This window comes from Ovis aries, chromosome 1 (genome assembly GCF_016772045.2).
Source record: "Ovis aries strain OAR_USU_Benz2616 breed Rambouillet chromosome 1, ARS-UI_Ramb_v3.0, whole genome shotgun sequence".
NCBI classification, from domain to species: domain Eukaryota; kingdom Metazoa; phylum Chordata; class Mammalia; order Artiodactyla; family Bovidae; genus Ovis; species Ovis aries.
Genome location: NC_056054.1, coordinates 9,028,436 through 9,049,366, shown reverse-complemented (window position 1 = coordinate 9,049,366; position 20,931 = coordinate 9,028,436). Strand labels below are relative to the sequence as shown.

The 20,931-nt window shown below is 45.2% G+C and overlaps 1 protein-coding gene across 2 annotated transcripts in view; it reads left to right on the top strand.

Annotated features, from left to right (window-relative positions):
- Positions 1 to 20,931, top strand: part of CSMD2 (CUB and Sushi multiple domains 2) — a 683,354-nt gene that overhangs the window by 51,962 nt on the left and 610,461 nt on the right. For both annotated transcript variants that reach the window (XM_027967572.3, XM_060416549.1), the window contains exon 2: positions 15,309 to 15,525. In XM_027967572.3, the coding sequence (XP_027823373.2) occupies positions 15,309 to 15,525 (217 nt within the window). The remainder of the gene's footprint in view (positions 1 to 15,308; positions 15,526 to 20,931) is intronic.

The following is a 20,931-nucleotide window of genomic DNA, read 5'->3' as shown; positions in this document are numbered from 1 at the left end:
GTATGGGCTTAGTTGCTTTGCAATATGGGGGATCTTCCCAGACCAGGGGTGTGAATGTCCCCTGCATTAGTAGGTGGATTCTCCACCACTGGCCCACCAGGGGAGTCCCTCAGTCCTGTTTTCTAAGTAAGTAAATGAATGAATTTGCTAAGACCTATACTTCTGTGTGTTAGCCCCTGTGCTCAGGCACCATCTCTTGATCCAAAGCCACAGCTCAAGGGTATTCTCAGCTGAGAGGACTCAGTGGTAGCTCCCTGTGTTTGCTCTGAGACACCCAGGAGGAGTAGTACTAGCCCAGAAAAGGTGTCTGTCCCCAGCTCCACCGGGTCGTTTCTCTTGGTGATGATCTGGGAACGTAGCACATCCTGAGAATGAAAAGCTCTGCGTCAGCAATGCAGAGGTACGCCTGCCGGTCCAGGATTCTCTGTCAACATAACAAACAACCCCTGGCTGGTATTGCCTGAAAATGATGACAAACGAGCTACATCTGTATCACCAGGCAGGGAAAATCATATTTGGTCCACTGTGGTGGCTTCTGTGTTCAGCATGTCCTGGAGAATCAGAGAGCCTGGAGTGAGAATTAGAAAGCTGAGCGGCATGGGATTATTCCCACAGAGCGGTTGGATGTGGTCCGGAGCCAGGCTTGCTGCCTGACCCCGTCTGCTGTGCCTTGCTCCGGGCCTTCGCTGCATGCCTCCCCAGCTTGAGAGGAAGAAGGAGACCCTGCTTTGTTTCCATGTCCCTGCGGCACAGCAACCGCACTAAGCTCTTTTCAATAAATCCTAGGCTTTGCCGCGAGAGCTGGGGGCAGAGTGGAAACAGGACCGGTGCTTTGGAAGTGTGTCCCCAGATGCTGTGTGAATCTTTGCAGCCTGACAGAGGGAGGGGCCTGAACTTTGCTTTCACACAGATCTGGGTGTGAACCCCAGCCCTTCCACTGCTACCTGTTTGACCTTGAGCATGTTCTTAAGCCTTGAGGAAATTCGGTTCTTCTCTTGTAAAGTGGTGAGGGTTGGGGCATGACAGCCATCTTCAGAGTCGTTGCTGATATTAGGGAGATCATCTTAGGGGAAGCACGCGGATAATGTTAGTGCCCTTCTTTGCACACATGCGTGCTCAGTCAGTCGTGTCCAACTCTTTGCTTAGACCTGTGCAAAAGCACCCCACCAAAGTGTTTCAGGGTGTGTTTATGTGTGCGCTCTGCTAGTCCCCTGGGATTCGACAGTCAAGTGAAGACATGGTTAGTAAGATGGATCTGTCTTTCGATACTCCCATGTGAACTCCTTGAGGGCATGGATCATACTATACACGATCTATCCCTCCCATTTCCCCACCGCCACCCCCGGAGACTCCCATGCACTCACCCCCACACACATGTACAGCCTGGCCTCCCCAGACTTGCTGAATGAAAGCTTGAACTTGGCGTGGACCTCTGGGGTTCTGGATAGAATCCAGGGCATTTCTAACCTGGATGGAGAAAGTTGTATCTTTATTTTCATTAGTTTCCCACTGAAACCCAGCATTTCTATTCATCATGAATGTAGGCAACAAAGGACAGCAGTATTAGCAGTACCTGTGAATTTGTCACTGATAAGATCACAAGTATTTTCATAAGAACATTACAGCAGTTGCAGCTATCTAGAAAGAACATTTATGCTTTGAACTGCAGTGTTTCTCAGGCCCACTGCTGGATCTTGTTAATAATATGCTAACGAAGGGACACTTATCATGACAAATTTTCGAAATATTTTGAAAACTATATTTCAATATAATTTCTTTCATAATTCTATGGATTTTGTTGTATGCATTTATAAAGATCATTTGAGACAGCTTCACCAGGCTGCCAGAGGGGGACACGGTGTGGGAAAGGTGAAGAAACTCTGGTCTATGAAGTCCATGGATGGGCTTCTTTGGCCTGAAAATCCCTTAAAAGAAAGAAAAAAAGTGGGAGGCCAGGTTCTTATATATATGTGACTTTCCTTCCTAGCGGACTTTTGGCAATGTCTGGAGACAGTTTGGGGCTTCCCTGGCAGCTCAAGCAGTAAAGAATCAGCATGCAGTGCAAGAGACCTGGGTTTGATCCCTGGGTCAGGAAGCTCCCCTGGAGAAGGAAATGGCAACCCACTCCAGTACTCTTGCCTGGAGAATTCCCTGGACAGAGGAGCCTGGCGGGCTATGCAGTCCATGGGGTCACCCATTTTTGGTTGTCACAACTGGGAGATGCGGCTTCGCATCCAGAGGGTAGAGGCCTAGGATGCTCCTAAACATCCTGCATCCATAGCAAAGCCCTCCCAACAGAGAACTGTCCTTCCCCAAATGTCAACAGTACTGAGGTTGAGAAACCTTGGACTGGATGAGCACACGTTAATGGAGATAGCTCAGATTGTTAAGACTTCTAGGGAAAGAAATCCATGCACAACTTCATCAGAAAGATCTGGGATAATTCTCTGTTCCAACATTGAATGTCCATCCGCGGTATATACCAGGCATCGGGCACTAAGGTTACAGGGAGGAGTACGACCCTGGAAAAGCTCCAGATCTGCTGTTCAGTAGGACGTGTGACCCAGGAGAGTTGAGTGCGAGGTGCAGCTATTAAGCAGATCTCTACGGGGCACCTGTTGTTCAGGCACCATGCTGGGTGCTACGGATCTGTGTGAATGTGACCGATCACAGCCTCTTCTCTATGGAATCCACACGTCTCAGGGAACACAGGCGCTAAACGGTGCCGTGACGTGTGCTGGGAGTGATGACAGAGATGCAGGGGACAGGCAGCGGGATGTGTGCTGGGGCGTGTGTTGGGTGTGGGGATCACACCTTAGTGCAGTGGTAAGTAAGGTCTTCTGAGGGTGCTGAAGTTTCATCTGAGGCCTGAAAGAGGAATAGGAGTTGGCCAGACCAGAGAAAGTGGGAAGGATGCTTCAATCAGAGAGAGCAGCAAGTTTGAAGACAGAGGGAAAAAGAACGCAGAGCATCAGAGGAACCAAGCAGAGAGAGCCTGGCATGCCACTTAAGGGGAAGAATGGCAAGAGGAGAAGCTGGGGGCGAGCAGCGCTGGCTCAGGGCGCATCTGTGCACCATATTCAGGATTGGGGGCTTTTCCCAGAGGAGCCATTGGAGGATTTTAAGCAAAAGTGGCATACCAAGTTTTTGTTGTTGTTTGGTTTTGTTTTTTTTGAAAGGGATAGTTTGGGAGGGACGAGGCATGGAATTTGGTGGATGGCTGTTGCTCTGTGTGTGTGTGTGTGTGTGTGTGTGTGTGTGTGTGTGTGAGTGTGTGTGTGTGTGAGTGTGTGTGTGAGACAGGAACCTTACTAACTGCCCAGGAATCCAGGGGAGGCTCTTCAGAGGAGGTGCTGTATGAGCTGAATTTGGAACAGTGAGTAAGGTTGGCTAGGTCGAGGAGGTAGGGGAAAGGCATTCCAGGCAATGGGCCAAGCATCGCACAGGCCTCAGAGATCCTGGGGTGTTTGTAGATGATGAGCTATTTAGTGTGACAAGCATAAAATGTGCAGGGAAGAGGGACTAAGGTGAGGCCCAGTGCCAGCATCTCTATGACCCTGGCCTCTTGTTTGCAACTAAAGGATGATTGAAGAGGCCAGAGATACTGTTTGGCCCTTGCTCCTCCCATCTGTCCAGACAAGGTGGTCCTGCAGAAGGCAGGCACAGAGATGGTCCAGGGTCCCATCGTAGATGTGAGGTGTACAGTGCACTCCCCATGTGCAGGTGAGACGTCTTCAGTGGGCATGATTTAGCGGCATCGGCAATGCTCCTCTGTTTTTCCTCTGTGGGCAGTCTCATTAATTGCATGGCTTCCACAAATCCATATCTCCAGCCCAGATTGCACTCCTAGATTCCAGTCTACTGCCCTAATTGCCTTCTGGCCATCTCTGGCTGTCCCACTGGCTTCTGCAACTAAATTTGTCCAAAATTGACCTTATCAGCCAATAAATATTTGCAGAATTCAATTGAATTTCCCTGCCAAACTTCTCAAAAGAGTTATCTCCTCAAAATTATCATTATTTGTAGACAACATGATTGTGTACCTAAAACACCCAAGGGAATCAACTGAGAAGTCTTTAGAATTAATAAGAGTTCAAAAACCCAGTTGGATACCAGATGAATATATAAAAATCAATAGGTTTTCTGTTTATCAGTAATAACCAGCTAGAAAAAAATAACAGGAAAAAATGTCATTTACTAAAGCAAGAAAAAGTGCATAGAATGTCTAGGAATAACCTTATGATGTGACTAAGACCTATACAGAGAAAACTAGAACCCTTTACTGGAAGATTAGCTGATATTTTTTGATCACTTATAGTGTGTCAGGTATGGTACTGAGTATTTAGCAAGTTAGCAGATATTATCGCATTAATCTATGCAGCCATCCTAGAAGCGGGTATTTATTTTAAAGATGTCAAAATGAGGGTTTAAAGAGTCTACATAAACTGCCACTTAAGTATTAAGTGACAGTTAAGTATTAATACAAAGTATTCAGTGACAAAACTGAAATTTGAACCCCAGGCTTTTTGTTTCCAAAACCCAAGCTTTTAACCTTTTCACGAAGCCGCCTTCAGAATACACTATGCATCACAAATGGTAGGTTGGTAGGTGTTGTCTGGGTGTTACAAAAGGTTAATCCGTTTTACTCATCCATTCATTCAGAAAAAGATATGAAGGGCTACTAGGGACAAGCATTGAGCCAAGTCCTAGAGATAAAAGTGTGAATAAGACCTTGAGGAGTCTATGGCTGGAGAAGCCGCATTTACGTACCGTTCTATCACCATTAGAGAAGGCAGTGATATTCATTAATTCAGGGATCCCCAGCACCCAGGTCACAGACTGGTACAGGGCTGTGGCCTCTTAGGAACTGGGCTGCACAGCAGGAGGTGAGCAACAGGCGAGGGAAGGACGCTTTCTCTGTATTTACAGCAGCTCCCTTCTCTCGCATCACCACCTGAGCTCCCCCTCTTGTCAGGTGAGTGGCGGCATAATAAATGAAATGCACCTGAGAAGGCTCGAAACCATCCCCCACCCTGGTCTGTGGAAAAATTATCTTCCGTGAAACCAGCCCCTGGTGCCAAAAAGGTTGGACACTGTTGTTCTAATTCATTCACTAAGGATAAGCAACCAAAGGAAGAATGCTTGCCATTATCTTGAGAGGTCCAAGAGGGCCTCCTGGAGGAGGTAATGAGTCTTAAAGTGCTTGGAGTCAGCTGGATGGGAGAACTAGACAGAGAGCATTCCAAGCGCAGAGAGCTGGGTGGACAATTAATTTGCACGAATTGGTAATTCAACACCAGCTCTTCTTTGAGCATCAGCTGTGTGCCAGGTACAGGTCTGGAAGCCTGAGAGAGACAGTAGGAACAAAGTCGCTCCACTCCCTAATAAAGGTGGTGTTTTGTTGGGGTGAGAGGTTACTGAAAATAAACAGGAAATTAGATGCCAGACGATACTCAGTGCTATGGGAAAAAATAAAGCAGGAACCCGGAGCACTCATTTGAGAGGAGGGATGGGTTCTGGGAGGTAACACTTGACTCAGGAAGTGAGCGAGTGGGTCACACGGCTCTTGGGGAAAAGCTTCCTGGGTCAAAGGTCGAGCAGATGCAGGGTCCCAGGGTGGCATGACATGGGCTTAAGCAGCATGGCTGATCACTAGCATAAAGGGGTGAGACACAGGAGGGAAGGTCAAGGGGTAACGAGGTGGCCCTTCAGGTAGGGCTTTTGAGTTGTGGCAAGGAATTTGGCTTTTATGCTGCGTAGAATGAGAAGCCAGAGAGAAATCTTTCTAAATGTCAGTAAAGAGAAACACATTACCAAGGAAAAGACAGATAAATGTGACTGCTCATAGAAACCAAACATTTTATTCTACGTGAAAAATCTAAACGAAGCAGAAAAGCATGCCACAGGTGCTTTAATTCCTCAAGGGAGGAACTAAATTTACTGGGGAAAGTTGAAAAGATGTTGAAGCTGAATGATAAGGAGATAGATGCTAAGTAGGACGAGAGAGCATCTTTTGGCACCTATCAAGTAGGCAAAAACTTTTCGATAAGATAATACACAGTGTTGGTAAACATACATTAAGATAGGCATGCCTAGACATGCCTGTTAAAAGCATCATTGGTAGGGGCTTTCTTGGCAGCCCAGTGGGTGTCTCCGTGCCTCCAGTGTGGGGGACGAGGGTTGGATCCTTGGCCTGGGAACTAATCCCACGTGCTGTCTGTGTGTGTGTTTGAGTGGTCAGTCGTGTTTGACTCTTTGCGGCCCCATGGACTGTAGCCTGCCATGCTCCTCTACTTGTGGAATTTCCCAGGCAAGAATATGGGAGTGGGTTGCCATTTCCTTCTCCAGGGGATCTTTCAGACCCAGGGATTAAAGCTGCATCTCTTGGGTCTCCTGCGTTGACAGGCAGATTCTTTACCACTACTAGCACCACCTGGGAAGCCCCCACATGCTGTCTAGTGTGGCCAAAAATAAGTAAAATAAAAATGAAAGGGTTGAATTTAACAGAGCTTGTTATTTGTGATAATATGAATAAATACTTTAATTAAAAAACAAAACATAATTGGTGGGCGCTTTCTCGAAAGTATTTGTGTGATCCAGAGCTAAAGCAGCAGAAATATTCCTACCCTTTGACCCGGGAACCTGCAATTTTGGCAGTCTCTGCATCTATCTAGGGAAGTTGTCCAAAAACAAATGCATGTTCTCCAGGATTGTTCTTGAAGCCCAAGCAGGTCTTGGCTATGTCTGGTAGCTCCATTGACTAGAAGGAGGTAGGGATGGGAGAAGGCAACCCACGCTTCTTCCTGAGAAGGAGAAGCATGATTTCCTTGGATGAAAGTCGATAGCAGTGGTCCTGTCTCTAGAGCAGGTCCCTGGAAGTGAAGAACAGGTAGTCCTTTCCTTGGGTGAAATTCAGTACTTTCTAGACATGAAGGAACATTGGGCCCTTTTGCCATGCCCTCCCACTCTACTAGCCTATCAATCCGGAGTGGCCGCTGTGGGTTATAACTTTGTCAACTCACCAACCAACATTTAACTCCAGGGAAACTTCCAAATGAGTCCGGCTTCCAGCCCTGTCTAACGAGCTCCAACAGCACCTGCCACAGAAGTCAGCCAGTCTCCTATGGATGGTGACCCCCCCGCCCCCAAAACCTAAGCTGAACGCAGTCACCGCCTAAGTGAACATTCGTTCTGGGACTCTGGCCATGGAAAAGCATTTTCCACTGCACTGATCAGCATGCTGTCACCAGATTTCACTAAGAGGCCAGGTCTTATTTATAACAGAAAAAATTATCCAGAAACAATTTCAGGGTTTGAGAATAGGAGAATGGCTGAGTAAATTCTAGTATAACCATATACGGAATGTGGCACATCCATTTAAAATGCTGTTGGTGAACAGATTCAATATCTTGGGGGAAAAGCTCATGTTATAATGCTTACTGAATTGTTGCAAAAGAAAACCAAGAAATGACCTGAACGCCCATCAGCAGGGGAGTGGTTGAATACATTGAGATACATCCAGGCTGTGGAATATTACACATTTATATAAAAAATCAGTTAGATATGGATCTACTGACCTGGAAGGTGTCCCCAATGTATTGTTAAATGAGAAAGCAGGTTGTGGAGAATTGAACACAACTACGATTTCATTTTTAAAACAAAATAATAAAAATTCTCTCGGAATGTGTCCATTTGTTTGCATGAGGGATGAGAAGGTTGTACAGGAGAGAGTTACCTGCCTGTTAACTTTGGTAGCTTTGGGGTGGGTAGAAAGGAGAGAGACTGGGGGCCTTTTTGTCTTCATACGTCTTGATGTTGCATTTATGCATAGCCGTGCATGTTAGAAGTGACACTGCCTTTTGTAACTAAAGACTGAAGAATAATTTACTGAAAAAAAGAGCCCACAAAATTAAATATACAGTGCTATCTCAATGATGTGAAATGTGTATGGAAAAATCTAGCAAAAAAAAAAAAAAGAGAGAAAAGAAAATATTAACAACAGTTGCCTCTGAGAGGAAGGTGAAATGGTGATGTTTCCTCTTTTTAAATTCCTGTCTATATTTTCCAAGTTTTCTATAATGAGCAAAAGGTATGGAGCTTCCCTGGTGGCTCAGACAGTAAAGAACTGCCGGCAGTGCAGGAGACCTGGGTTCGATCCCTGGGCAGGGAAGATGCTCTGGAGAAGGGAATGGCTCCCCACTCCAATGTTCTTGCCTGGAGAATTCTATGGACAGAGGAGTCTGGTGGGCTATGGTCTATGGGGTTGCAAAGAGTCAGAGATGACTGAGCAACTGACAGGTACACACATTGTTTTACATTATTGTTTAAAATACAATGGCCTCTACCTTCTCACCAGCCCGTCTCGCCTTTACTTATGACAGTCTGGCCTCTGTCCCTGTGCCACCTGCCACCTGTCTTTGCTGAAATTCATGTATCCATTCAGCAAATTCTTATTGAATTCTAGGCACTGTGGGTGCAGCAGAAACCAGGACAGAGTGCCCACTCTCAGCATCCTTACTTCCGGAGGGACCATTTAGACATCAAACCGAGTGAGCTCCTCCCAGACCCTCACCTCAGTTTCTCTGTGACGCTCAGTGCGCTGAGTCACCTCCTATTTAGGCCTGCCCTCCGGTTCTCCACTGTTCTGCCTTCCTCCCCGCCTCCTACTCTGTCACCTCTCACGCCTCCTACTCTATCACCTCTCACGTCCCCATGCATGGAAAATGTTCCCACGGGCTCTGTTCTGAACCTCCTCCCCCAACCCCCAATTTCTTTCTCTGCAACAGGACGTACTGTTCATACGCAAATTCTAAACTAGAAACTGTAGACCCACACAGGTCTGAGTGGGATGCTGGGGATAGTTGTGAAGGATGGTTTCAGTGGTTGTCTGGGACATGAGTGAGGGTGGTCCTCAACGTGTAACCCCCATGGGGTCTATACTCGAGGATCGTTCCATGCACCCTTGTGGCACAGTACTGCCACGTGAAAGCATTTGCTTATGTTTGGTCTGTGATCCAGGTCCCAAGACCCATCACAGGGTCTAAATGAATGAATAAGTGATGTGGTGCAATGACATGACAGGTTTTAGAGGGGTGAGCTGAGTAGATCTGGTGCCCGAGGGGTGAGCTGAGTAGAGCTGGTGCTCGTGGGGTGAAATTCAGGAAGGTGAATCAAGGGAAAGCTGTGGAGCTAGGAGCTTTATTTCATTATTATTGGAGCTGAATACTTTTCTGGTTTCTGGGCCGCTTATGTCTTCCTTGTGAACTGACTTATTCAAGACCCTATCCAGCTTTTCAACTATGGTGCTTGCTGTTTTCCTGCTGGTTAGTAATAGTTCTTTCTGTATTACATATATTACTCTTCTATCTTTTTCTGTGGCTTTTGCTTTTGTTTCTAATTTTGACCTACACATGCTTTTTGTATAAACTGTCAATCTTGTAGTATCTTCCACAGCTTTACATTCAGAAAAATCAGGCAGATAATTATTTGTGCATATTTTCTTGTAATTATTTTTTGACTTTTTTAAAAAAAAAAACTTAGTTTGCTATATGGTGTGAATTGAGATAAAACTTAATTCTTTTCTCAGTTAATTAGTTGACCTTGTAAAATGATTTTCTTTTCTCGTTGATTTTTAATGCTGTCTTATACATATTTTAATTTTTATGTCTGTTTAAGGCTGTTCCTATAATGCTGTTTCATGTTCTGCCTGCCCACTCTTGGGCCACCTTCACGCTATTTTCATAAGCACCATTTGGTGATTCTGTTTAGTATCTTGTAGAATGAGAATACTACTTTTTAATACCTTTTCAAAAAGTATCCATTGTCTGTGACTGTCAATTTCTTCCAGTTAAACTTAGGTATCCGTTTTACTAAATTTAAAGCAGGTCATTGGGCTTTTGATCAGAATTGCATTGAGCTTATAAATTAACTTTTCAATAACTTTTCAAAAGGTTAATATTCCAAATTAACCTTTCGGAAGTTAGTCTTCCACTCAGGATTACATATGTCTCTCCAATTATTCAAATTTTTTTATCCTTCTCTAAAAGTTATTTTTGTAGAGTGACTGCCTATTTAAGTTAATTTCCATTCATTATATGCATTTTGTAGTTATCATAAATAAGACTTTGTTTCTTTATTTTTTTATCTGTCACTGACATATGGAAATGTCATTGATTTCGTTTACTTGTATTCAGCTACCTTATTGAAATATTTTATTAGTTCTGATAGCTTTCTAACTGAGTCTCCTGGGTTTTCTGGGTATATTAGCACCTCACCTGCAAGCCATAGTTTTGCTTGCTCTTTTTTCATTTCTTTTTCTTGCCTCATATGGATTAGCTCTTCTAACAAGAAATGAAATCTCAGAGGTGGTAGTAGCATTTGTATCTCATTCCTGATCTTAATCAGATGTTTCACTGTAAGTAGGAGGTAGGTTATTATTTTAAAATGGATGCTCTGTCATGCTAAAGCGGCAGTCTTTCTCCTACTTCCAAATGCTTCCTTGAATCACGGTTACATGTCTAATTTTATTAAATGTTCATTTAGCATTTATTCAGAAGACTTTAGCTTTTTTCCCCTTTTAAAATGGGATACTTTGTGTTATCCCTCTTTTGTATTAAAAGAGATTTTTCAATATTAAAGTCATTTTAGAGATTAACTGCCCTTTGTTAGTTAATCCCTAAAGTGGGCTTTAAAGAAATTAGTGTTGAGTCAATTTATCAGCATTATATTGGATTGGCCAAAAAGTTTGGTTGTGTTTTTCATATTATAGAAAAACCCGAATGAACTTTTTCATCAACTTGGTATTTGAGACAGTGGACCTGAAGTGGACTGCTGACATTAAAATCCCATCTCTGGGTAATGGCGTGACTTGGGCTCCCTTCCTTCGTTTCTCTTTGCTTTAGCTCTTCATCTGTAAAATAGAGATGGTGAGCATAGTACCTACCTTCTAGGGCTGTTGTGAGGGTCAAACAAGTTAACATATGCAAAGTTCTTAGAGGAGTGTCTAACCAAACGCTCACTAAATACAAGCACCATATTAAACTATTGAGAACTTACTGTGTGTCTGGTACTGAGCTTGGGGTATGGATTCAAATATGGGAAAACTCAAGTATGGTCTGTCTTATGAAGCTTACAGCCTGGTAAGAAGACAGATACTTAAGACTGTGTCACCCGGAAGCATGGACATTTGCTTCTACGATAAGTGCTGCCAAGGAGAGGTGATGGTTTCAGGAAAGCATATAATAAAGGGTTTGAACTAGTCAAGGAAAGACCCTTGACTGGGAGCTGAAACAAAATATGCCAGGAAGGAGGGGAAGCGTATTCTAGGAAGAGAGAACAGCATATGCGAAGGTCCTGTGGCTGAGCAGCGAGAGTGTGGTCAGTACAAAGGACTGAGAAGGGTGGGGTGTTTGTTTTCCGCCAGATGTGTTGAGAATATAATTGACACATACCACCGTGCAAATGTAAGGCATATAGCATGATGATTCGATTGAGGTATGTTGTGAAATGATTACCACATAAGTTCAGCTACTGTCCGTTTTCTCATACAGAAACAATGAGAAGGAGAAAAGGAGAAAGGGAAAATAAAAAGCAGTTCTCTTTGTGATGAGAACCCTTAGGATCTACTCTCTTAACAATTTACCTGTATATCATACAGCAATGTAGCAATAGTCACCCTGTTGTACGTTACATCCCCTGTAATTATTTATTTTATAAGCAGAAGTTTGTATCTTTTGACGACCTTCCTACAATTCCCCTTTCCCGCCCCCTGCCTCTGATAACCATAAGTCTAATATGTTTTTCTATGAATTTGTTTTTGGGGAGGTTTGTTTGTTTAGATTCCACATATAAGTAATAGCATACAGTATTTATTTTTTTCTCTCTGACTTGTTTCATTTAGCATAATGCCTTCAAGGTCCATTCATGTTGTTGCAAATGTTAGCATTTCCTTATTTTAATGGCTGAGTAATATTCCTCTTGAAAGTGAAAGAGGAGAGTGAAAAAGTTGGCTTAAAGCTCAACATTCAGAAAACTAAGATCATGGCATCTGGTCCCATCACTTCATGGCAAATAGATGGGGAAACAGTGGAAACAGTGTCAGACTTTATTTGGGGAGGCTCCAAAATCACTGCATATGGTGACTGAAGCCATGAAATTCAAAGATGTTTACTTTTTGGAAGGAAAGTTATGACCAACCTAGATAGCATATTAAAAAGCAGAGACATTACTTTGCCAACAAAGGTCTGTCTAGTCAAGGCTATGGTTTTTCCAGTGGTCATGTATGGATATGAGAGTTGGACTGTGAAGAAAGCTGAGCGCTGAAGAATTGATGCTTTTGAACTGTGGTGTTGAAGAAGATTCTTGAGAGTCCCTTGGACTCCAAGAAGATCCAATCAGTCCATCCTAAAGGAGATCAGTCCTGGATGTTCACTGGAAGGACTGATGTTGAAGCTGAAACTCCAGTACTTTGGCCACCTCATGTGAAGAGTTGACTCATTGGAAAAGACCCTGATGCTGGGAGGGATTGGGGGCAGGAGAAGGGGACGACAGAGAATGAGATGGCTGGATGGCATCACCAACTCGATGCACATGAGTTTGGGTGAACTCTGGGAGTTGGTCATGGACAGGGAGGCCTGGCGTGCTATGTTTCATGGGGTCGCAAAGAGTCGGACACGACTGAGCGACTGAACTGAACTGAACTGAACTGAATGTTCCTCTGCAGAGGATGAGATGGTTGGATGGCATCACCGACTCGATGCACATGAGTTTGGGTGGACTCCGGGAGTTGGTAAGGGATAGGGAGGCCTGGCATGCTTCGGTTCATGGGGGACACGACTGAGCGACTGGACTGAACTGAACTGAACTGAATATTCCTCTGTGTATATCTCGCAAGTAATTTATCCACTCATGCATCGATGGACATTTAGATTGCTTCCACGTCTTTTTTACTGTAAGTAATGCCTCTACGAACATGGAGGGGCAGATGTCTTCTCGAGTTAGTGCTTTTGTTACATTTGGGTGTATTCCTGGAAGTGGAATTGCTGCATTGTGTGCTGGTTCTAATCTTACTTTTTTGAGGGTCCTTCGTACTGTTTTCTGTAGTGGCTGTACCAGTTTACATACCCACCAACAGTGCACACAGCTTTCCTTGTCTCTATGTCCCTGCCAGTATGTCATCTCTTATCTTTTTGAGGATGGTCATTCTAACAGGTATGAAGTGATACCTCCTTGTGGTTTTCAATTTGCATTTCCCTAATGACTGGCTGGTGATGTTGAGCATCTTTTCAAGTACCTATTGGTCTTCTCTTTGCATATCTTCTTTGGAGAAATATCTGTTCAAGCCCGTTAGAGGTATGGGGTTTGGCTGGAAAGCTAGTGGACACAAGGCTAAGAGGTCATTAAGGGTCAAACCATGCAGAGACCCTCATAGGTCTACAAGTAATTTTTCCTTACTGAAGACCAGTGATGAGCTATGGGAGATTTGATGTTGGTGAGGGGAAGGGGAGGTGACCTGATTTTATTTCTCTTTTGAAAAGACATCCCCGGCTGCAGTGTAAATGTGGTACATGTGGTTGACCAGTTGCTGCTGCTGCTGCTGCTGCTGCTGCTGCTTCTGCGTCACTTCAGTCGTGTCTGACTCTGTGCAACCCTGTAGATGGCAGCCTACCAGGCTCCCCTGTCTCTGGGATTCTCCAGGCAAGAACACTGGAGTGGGTTGCCATTTCCTTCTCCAATGCAGGGAAGTGAAAAGTGAAAGTGAAGTCGCTCAGTCGTTTCCGACTCTTAGCGACCCCATGGACTGCAGCCTACCAGGCTCCTCTGCCCATGGGATTTTCCAGGCAAGAGTACTGGAGTGGGTTGCCATTGCTTTCTCTGGTTGACCAGTTAGGAGGTGGTTATTACGGTGGTCTAGGGGAGAGATGCTGTGGGGTCAAGGGAAGTGGAGATAGAGACAGGGTGATAAGTTGTCCATGGGGCTGTGAGGAAGAGGAAAGCGTCAGGAAAGGGTGGGTGGAGGACATTGGGAGCCTGCATCTTCCAAAGGAGAGGTCAGGTCTGGAGCTCAGAGGGAGGTCTGACATGGAGTGTATGAGTCATCAGTGCACAAGTGAGAAAATCCTCTAGAATAGACAGAAAGGAGGAGAGACCCCAACACGGACCCTGGAAAGGAGCCGGAGAAAGCTCAGTGGGAGGAAAGATGGAAAGTGAGTGATGTGGGCGGAAGCTGGAGACCACGCTGTTCAAAGCATCATTGCATCGCCAGGGCTCCAGGTAGATGAGTTCCCCACCCGGGCGCTGTTCCTCCACATCCACATGAGCCAGGCCCCAGGCGGTGCTCACGCTCAGTGTAGTCTGAGGTGCTTTGCTCGGAGAGGGGCATTTCCAGATGGGAGGGGTGAGCAACAGCGTTAGAGGCCGCTGAGAGAGAGGTCTGTTGAAATGAGGACTAAACAGTATCCACTGGACCCATCGGTGACCTTAGTGAATCTGCTCGGGTGGATCGATAGGATCAGAAGATAGGAAGGAAATGGAGACAGAAAGAATAGACAGATTGTGTTTTCTGAAAATTAGGCTGTGAAGGAGAAGAGAGAGACAAAGCTGGAGGGAAAAGAGGAGTGGAATGCGGAGTTGCTTCCTTAGTCATAGATTCTCGAGCACATTTAAAACAGGGAAGTTCCGATGGAGAGGAAACAACTGAACACGTGTAATATAGTTGAGAGAGAAACATGCATAAGGTTCGTGAAGATTAGGGAGGAATAGGAGGCAATGGGCACAGGGGAGAAATGTCTTTAGATGGAAGGAGGGCTGGTTCATCTGCAGGAGGCAGAAAGACCAAGTGGGGTGGGCTGGACGGGTGGGGTGGAATTGGGAAGACAACGGGGTCCCCGCTGATGGCTTTTATTTTCTGTAGAGATGGGAAGAGAGGGTAGGAGCGGAGCAGAGGGACTGGAGGGTCAAGGGGCCATGGAAAATGGAGAGCAATTGAAAACAGCATTCTGGCATTTAGTGTTGTGAAGAGGAAGTTCTGCTGGTCTGCTGGCTTTTAGTTCAGGCTCTCTGAGGCTTGTTTCCTACCTCACAGAATCGTTCTGGGGCTTGAGTCCAACAATGCTCATTTTATCAGCTGGACAGGGCACAGCACAAGCTAGCTTGCACTCGGGGTCAGTCACCACACTCCCCTCCCTCTGCGGCGAGAGGGAGCATCTGGAAAAGGGGCTTCACGATCATTTAACACGTTGCACCCATCCCTCTGGCAGAGTCTCAGAGTACTGCTGGCCATACTGAATGGCTCCCTTTCTCTCTCCCAGGTCAGAACTGCACCTTCCAACTGCAGGGTCCCAATGGCACCGTTGAGAGCCCGGGATTCCCGTATGGCTACCCCAATTACGCCAACTGCACATGGACCATCACCGCAGAGGACCAGCACCGGATCCAGCTTGTGTTCCAGTCCTTTGCCCTGGAGGAGGACTTTGACGTCCTGTCAGTGTTTGATGGGCCACCCCAGCCAGAGAACCTGCGAACCAGGTACCACCCCCTCCTGCCCGTGGCCAACAGCTGGGCCTGAGCCAAGCTGACTGGGAGGAAGAACAAGGCAGGGTGAACGGTAGTCAACAAAGCCCTCTGTTTTTATGAGGCCTGCCCTCAATTGCTCTTTCTTTATAAAGCTCTTTATGAAGCTCTTTCTCCCGCTTAGAGGTTTCCAATAGGCAGGATGGATGAGTAGGGCATTTGGGAAGACTAGATAGAAAACATAGAGAGCAAGTCAAGTCTTTCTGTTGAAACTGACTTTGCATGCATACGCAGGACATACCTCCCTGGGACCCAGCAGATATGAGCTGAAGGCCAGTAGCGACTGTGTCTTGCATCCTGTGTTTGAAAACCATCTATACTTTGTTGGAAACGGCCTTGCATTTGCATGGCTTTGGCTCTGAGCATAGAACTGAGAATTTAAGAAGTTCCCAGTTTTTTACACCCCATCACAGTTGATGGAAGAGAAAACCTTGGAGAGGATGAGACTGCTTTCTGGTACTGCTGACCTGGCTCCCGAGGGGAGAGTTCACATCAAGGAGGAAGACAGGGAGGGAGAGTACCACCTCTGCAGAAAGAGCAGACTTTGGTGGGACAAGGTCAAGGCCCCAGAGTTACAGCTTTCCAGGTTTTGTTGACCTGATGGCCTGCTGTGCTGCCTCGAAAGACTCCTCCTGGTTCTGCCCAAAGGACTGTGGGCTCCCAGGGAGAAAGAGAATCAATAGCACGTCAGTCAGCTAAGCCCTGGGGAGGTCAGAATGCTAATTGGAAGTGCGCTGATGAGAGGTTCCCTGCCAAGTCCTTAACCTCAAGGCATTGTTTAAGATGCTCTTGGAGAGGAGTCACAGACAGCACCCCCAGGACAGTGCCGGCCCTCTTGCTCATTCCCAGCCCTCTCAGGGCAGTGCAGAGGCGAGGCCACCACGCCTGCCACAGGGGTGGGCCTCTGGGGCTCCCCTGACTCAGTGTCCTTCCTGACGAGACCAGGCTTGTCCATCCGCCCTTGACATTCCACAGGGATTAGCACACAGTAGGTGTTCACTGAACTTGGGTGAAGAGACTGGAGTCCTCTCCGCCCATTCATTCCACAGATATTTCATGAGCATCGACTATGTTCCAGACACTGGCCCGAGTGCTGGGGACACAGCTGTGGGCAAAACAAAGCCACTGTCTTTGTGGAGGTTACATGCTGGTCACAGGGGTGGGGGGCAAAGGATAGGTAGGCCTGGACTTGAATATGTGAGTTTAGAGTTCAAGGACATCGGGTGGGGCTAGAGATAAAGAATTAGGAGACTGGGACTGGGCAGAGCCGAAAACCAGAAGCCTGGACTGTCGGATGTTGAGCTCAGGTGATCCCATCTGGTGGGACACCTACATAGACTCTCGGGGAAGGTTTGCAAGATGGTCAGATTGGGAACTTTCCTGGCGGTTCAGTGGCTAAGACTCTGCCCTCCCGATGCAGGAGATCTGAGTTTGATCCCTGGTTGGGGACCAAGATCCCACATGCTACAACGGGAGATCCTGCCTGCTGCAATTAAGACCCAGTGCAGCCAAACAAATAAATAAAAACAAATAATTATTAAAAAAAAAAAAAGAAGAAGAAAATCAGATCAGGCCAGTGGAGTGGCTGGTTGGGGTGCAGATGGCTGGAGGCAGATTCTGCATCCTGAAGTTCTTCCATCTTTCTTTACTCTTAAAGCAGGATGCACACGCGGGTGATCAAAGCTCTGTTTTCTGACATTTGGGTTCTCTGGCTCTGCGAGCGAAGTGTAGAAGACCCCCAGAGGTGGGGATGACTCTGGCAGGGAAGGGTGGGGGTTTCTAGGACCTAGGGAGGCAGTCCTGGCAAGGGAGGGGAGGGCGCCCTGGATGTGTTCACTCTGACCAAGCAGCGTGATTGAGGAGGAGGCTCCTGGGGTTGGTACCTTCACGAGGTCCTCCCTGCCCTGGCTCCTCATCCCTGTGGTCCTCCTGTGCTCGCTTTGGTTCATTTTCACTGCCTGTAGTTTTTGTAGACAGCTTCTCTACCTCCGTACTCTATGGGATCACACCCCCTTTCTTGCTTCTGGTTTGTGCAGTTGTATTTTCTTTTTTTTTTACTCAGTCCTGCCAGAATTTTGCCTATTTCATTGGTCTTTTTAAAGCTCCAACTCTAGGGCTATCAATTTTATTCCTTTCCTGTTGCCTAACTTATTGATTTCTGCTTCTATCTTTCCTCATCTTTCTCTCCCACTTACCTTAGGCTGGTGTTGTTCTTTTGCTGTTTTCATGCATTGAATTAGTTCCATTACTTCTTGTCTGATATGAAAAACGTTAAGAGACATTTTTCCCTAAGCACAGCTTTGACCATATCCCATAAATTTTGATGGATAGTTGTTATTTTAGAACTAGTCTCTAATTGCAGTTTTGTTTCTTCCTTGACTCTCAAGTTCTTTTTTTCCATCAAAATTTCCAAGTAATATTTTTATACTTAAGTTATTATCAAATTGTACTGCTTTATGTTCAGATTATGATTTCTATGTTAGAGAATTTTTGACTTTTTTCTCTCAGTATAAGATCATTTTTGGTAAACATTCTGAGTATTTGAAAGAAACATATATTCTATGGTGGAAGGCTGAAGAAATTCATGTTATTAATATTGCTTAATTTTTCTGATTTCTTATTTGTTGCCTAAGTGCAAGTGAATGTCTTCACATTTTCACTATTTTTTTAAAATCAATTTCTCCTTTTATTTCTAAGTTTTTACTTTATATATTTTGATGTATACTCTTTAGCATGTCAGTATTTTTAAGTAGCAGATATTCAGAGTCAATTATAATTCTCCCAATATAAAAGTTATATTTATGCCCCCCCTTTTGCCTTAAATTCTGCTGTGATACAAGCATTGTTACTTGTTTTATTTTAGGTTTGCGTTTATCAACCATCTGCCAATTCCTCTATTTTCATATTTCTATATCATTGTTTCATGTATCTCTTAGATTTTTGTTTTTAAAATCTTTCATAAGAATTTTTATTCTGTAACGGAAAAGTTTCATTCACTCACACTCTTTGTTGGTAACTGTTTATTTGTTCTTGTATAATAGCTACTACTTTCTGTTTTTAAGCTTCCTTACTATTTTTTCCATTTCTCCATCCTTAAGCACAAGTTTTCCTTGCCTCGTCTCTGATTTTTATTCCACTGACGGTTAAAGGTGCTTCTTGAGAACACCTTTTAAGCTGTATTTCCCCATCACCATCTTGTCTAGTGGGCTCGTGAGCCTTTTCTTAGTCAGGTCTCATCGGCACTACATCTTGTAGAAATTCCTTAGAGCCTGTAGCATGTAGGTGTCTGTCTCTTTTTCCTCGTTTCCACGTGGATGTATATAGTCTTTCTTTCCCTATACCTTGGACTATCTCCTTGACAATTTAGGAGGTCAGATTGAAGAAGAGTTTAACATATTGTCTTGGCTCTCCATCTTGAACTAGAAATCTCTAAGATTTTTATTCTTTTTGATTTGCTGTTGTGAATAGAATTATTTTATTTTTGGATGATTCATTGTTAATATATAGAAATACAATTGATGTTTGTATATTGATCTCGTATCCCATGACCTTGCTGATAGTCCTTTTTTTTTAAAAAAATAATTGTGGATAAAAACAGCTTTAGTTCTTCCTTTTCAATCTGGATGCTATTTATTTATTTATGCTTAATTGCATTGGATAGAATGTTGAACATATCCAATATTCAATATAATATTGCATAGATGTGGTGAGGGTGGACATCCCTATTTTGTTCTTGGTCTTAAAATAGTCTACCTTTCACTTTTTAAGTGTGATATTGGCTGTAGGTATTTGGTAGATGCCCTTCAAATGAAGGTCTTTACCTGGAGGATTTTGGCATGGTTTGGCTTCAGTGTGGAAAATGCATTGGTTTGGGGGCCAGACTGGTGACATCCAGGTCGGGCAAGAGACAATGGTGACCTGAGCTAGAATAATGAATAGAAAAGAAGGCACGGGTTTGTATGATGCTACGGGAAAGTGTGGTCCTCGGCGTTAAGGGTGGGTTTGTAGGGATTGTATGGTGGGAGTATGAAAAAGGAAGGGGTAGAGGATATGTGTGCAGTGTCTGGTTCGGACGCAGAAAGCAAGCCAGATCAGCCTAACGCGAAATCCAGGCTCCAGGAAAATGTTCTGTGGCGTCCTGGGAGAGGTGAGGGTTTTGTGCGCATTGTCTGTCTTCATTCGTCCTCCAGAGCAGTTAGGCCACCTCTCTCGCTGCATTTTCCTGGGAGACAGAGCCCAGATTTATGCCAGCTGGCCTCTGCATTTATTTGTGCCGTGCCTTGTGCCAGGTCTGGCTTCTTTGAGCCTCACCTACACAATGGTGGTGACGCTGACCCGCCTCCCAGGGCGCTGTGCCCGAGTCGCCTGCGGTAGGGCCCTTAGTGCCCACACGCATTATTCGCATCCTTCTCTTAGGAACTCAGACTGCACTGGAGCGCTTTGGTGCCTGTGGCCCACCATTAGACTGTTTACACTGGGGGGCTGCAGACGTGGAGGATGGGCACTGAAGGAGAGACTGGGCTCAAGGGAAGTCACTCGTTGCGGGCGGCATTGCTGATCCCACGGTCGCCCGGCAGTGGGCCTGGGGGACTGGCAAGAAGCCTGCTGCACAGTTCTCTCTGCACGGCTTGGGGTTTTCTGTCTCAGATTTGACAGGCATAAGTTTCATAATTCTGCCCTTTGTGCATTTTAATGCATTTCTCTTTTCTTCCCTTACTTTCTCTCAATCCTTTTCACTCTGTTTATGGATGCATTCCAGCAAAAGACTGGAGTCACCTTCCCACCCCAATTCTGAATCTCTTTATACACATCTTTCTCAAGCTGCTAGCTCATGGGTTGTGTCGTGAGCAGCAAACTTCCTGCTTTGAGTCAAGTTCTTGGAGGCTGGGAATCAAGCCTCCCACCACGTTTGGCTGTGGCCGAGCCACGCACGTGCAAGAAGTGAATTCCAGCTCCTTGCTAGCTGCTTGGCATAGACAGGTCACTTTGACTGTTACCCTCAGTATTCTCATCCATGAAGTGAGTGTATCATTTTCTACTTTGTAGGTTGGTTGATAAGGATTTCATTAAATAATGTGTGTAAACTGTTTTAAATTGTGACGAGATGTAAACAAAAGAAATACTTGTATGTTGGTAGAAAAAAATTAGAAAATACAGCTAAGCAAACACACACACATGAACCCAATAAATGTACAAGACGCGAGGTAGAATAGTGATTCTCACCTGAAGGCGATTTGGACCCCAAGGGAACATTGGCAATGTCTGGACACATCTTGGGTTGTCACAGCTGGAGAGGGGCCATCTAGTGGGTCAAGGCCAGGGATGCTGTTAAGTGCTACCATGCACAAGACAGCCACAAAT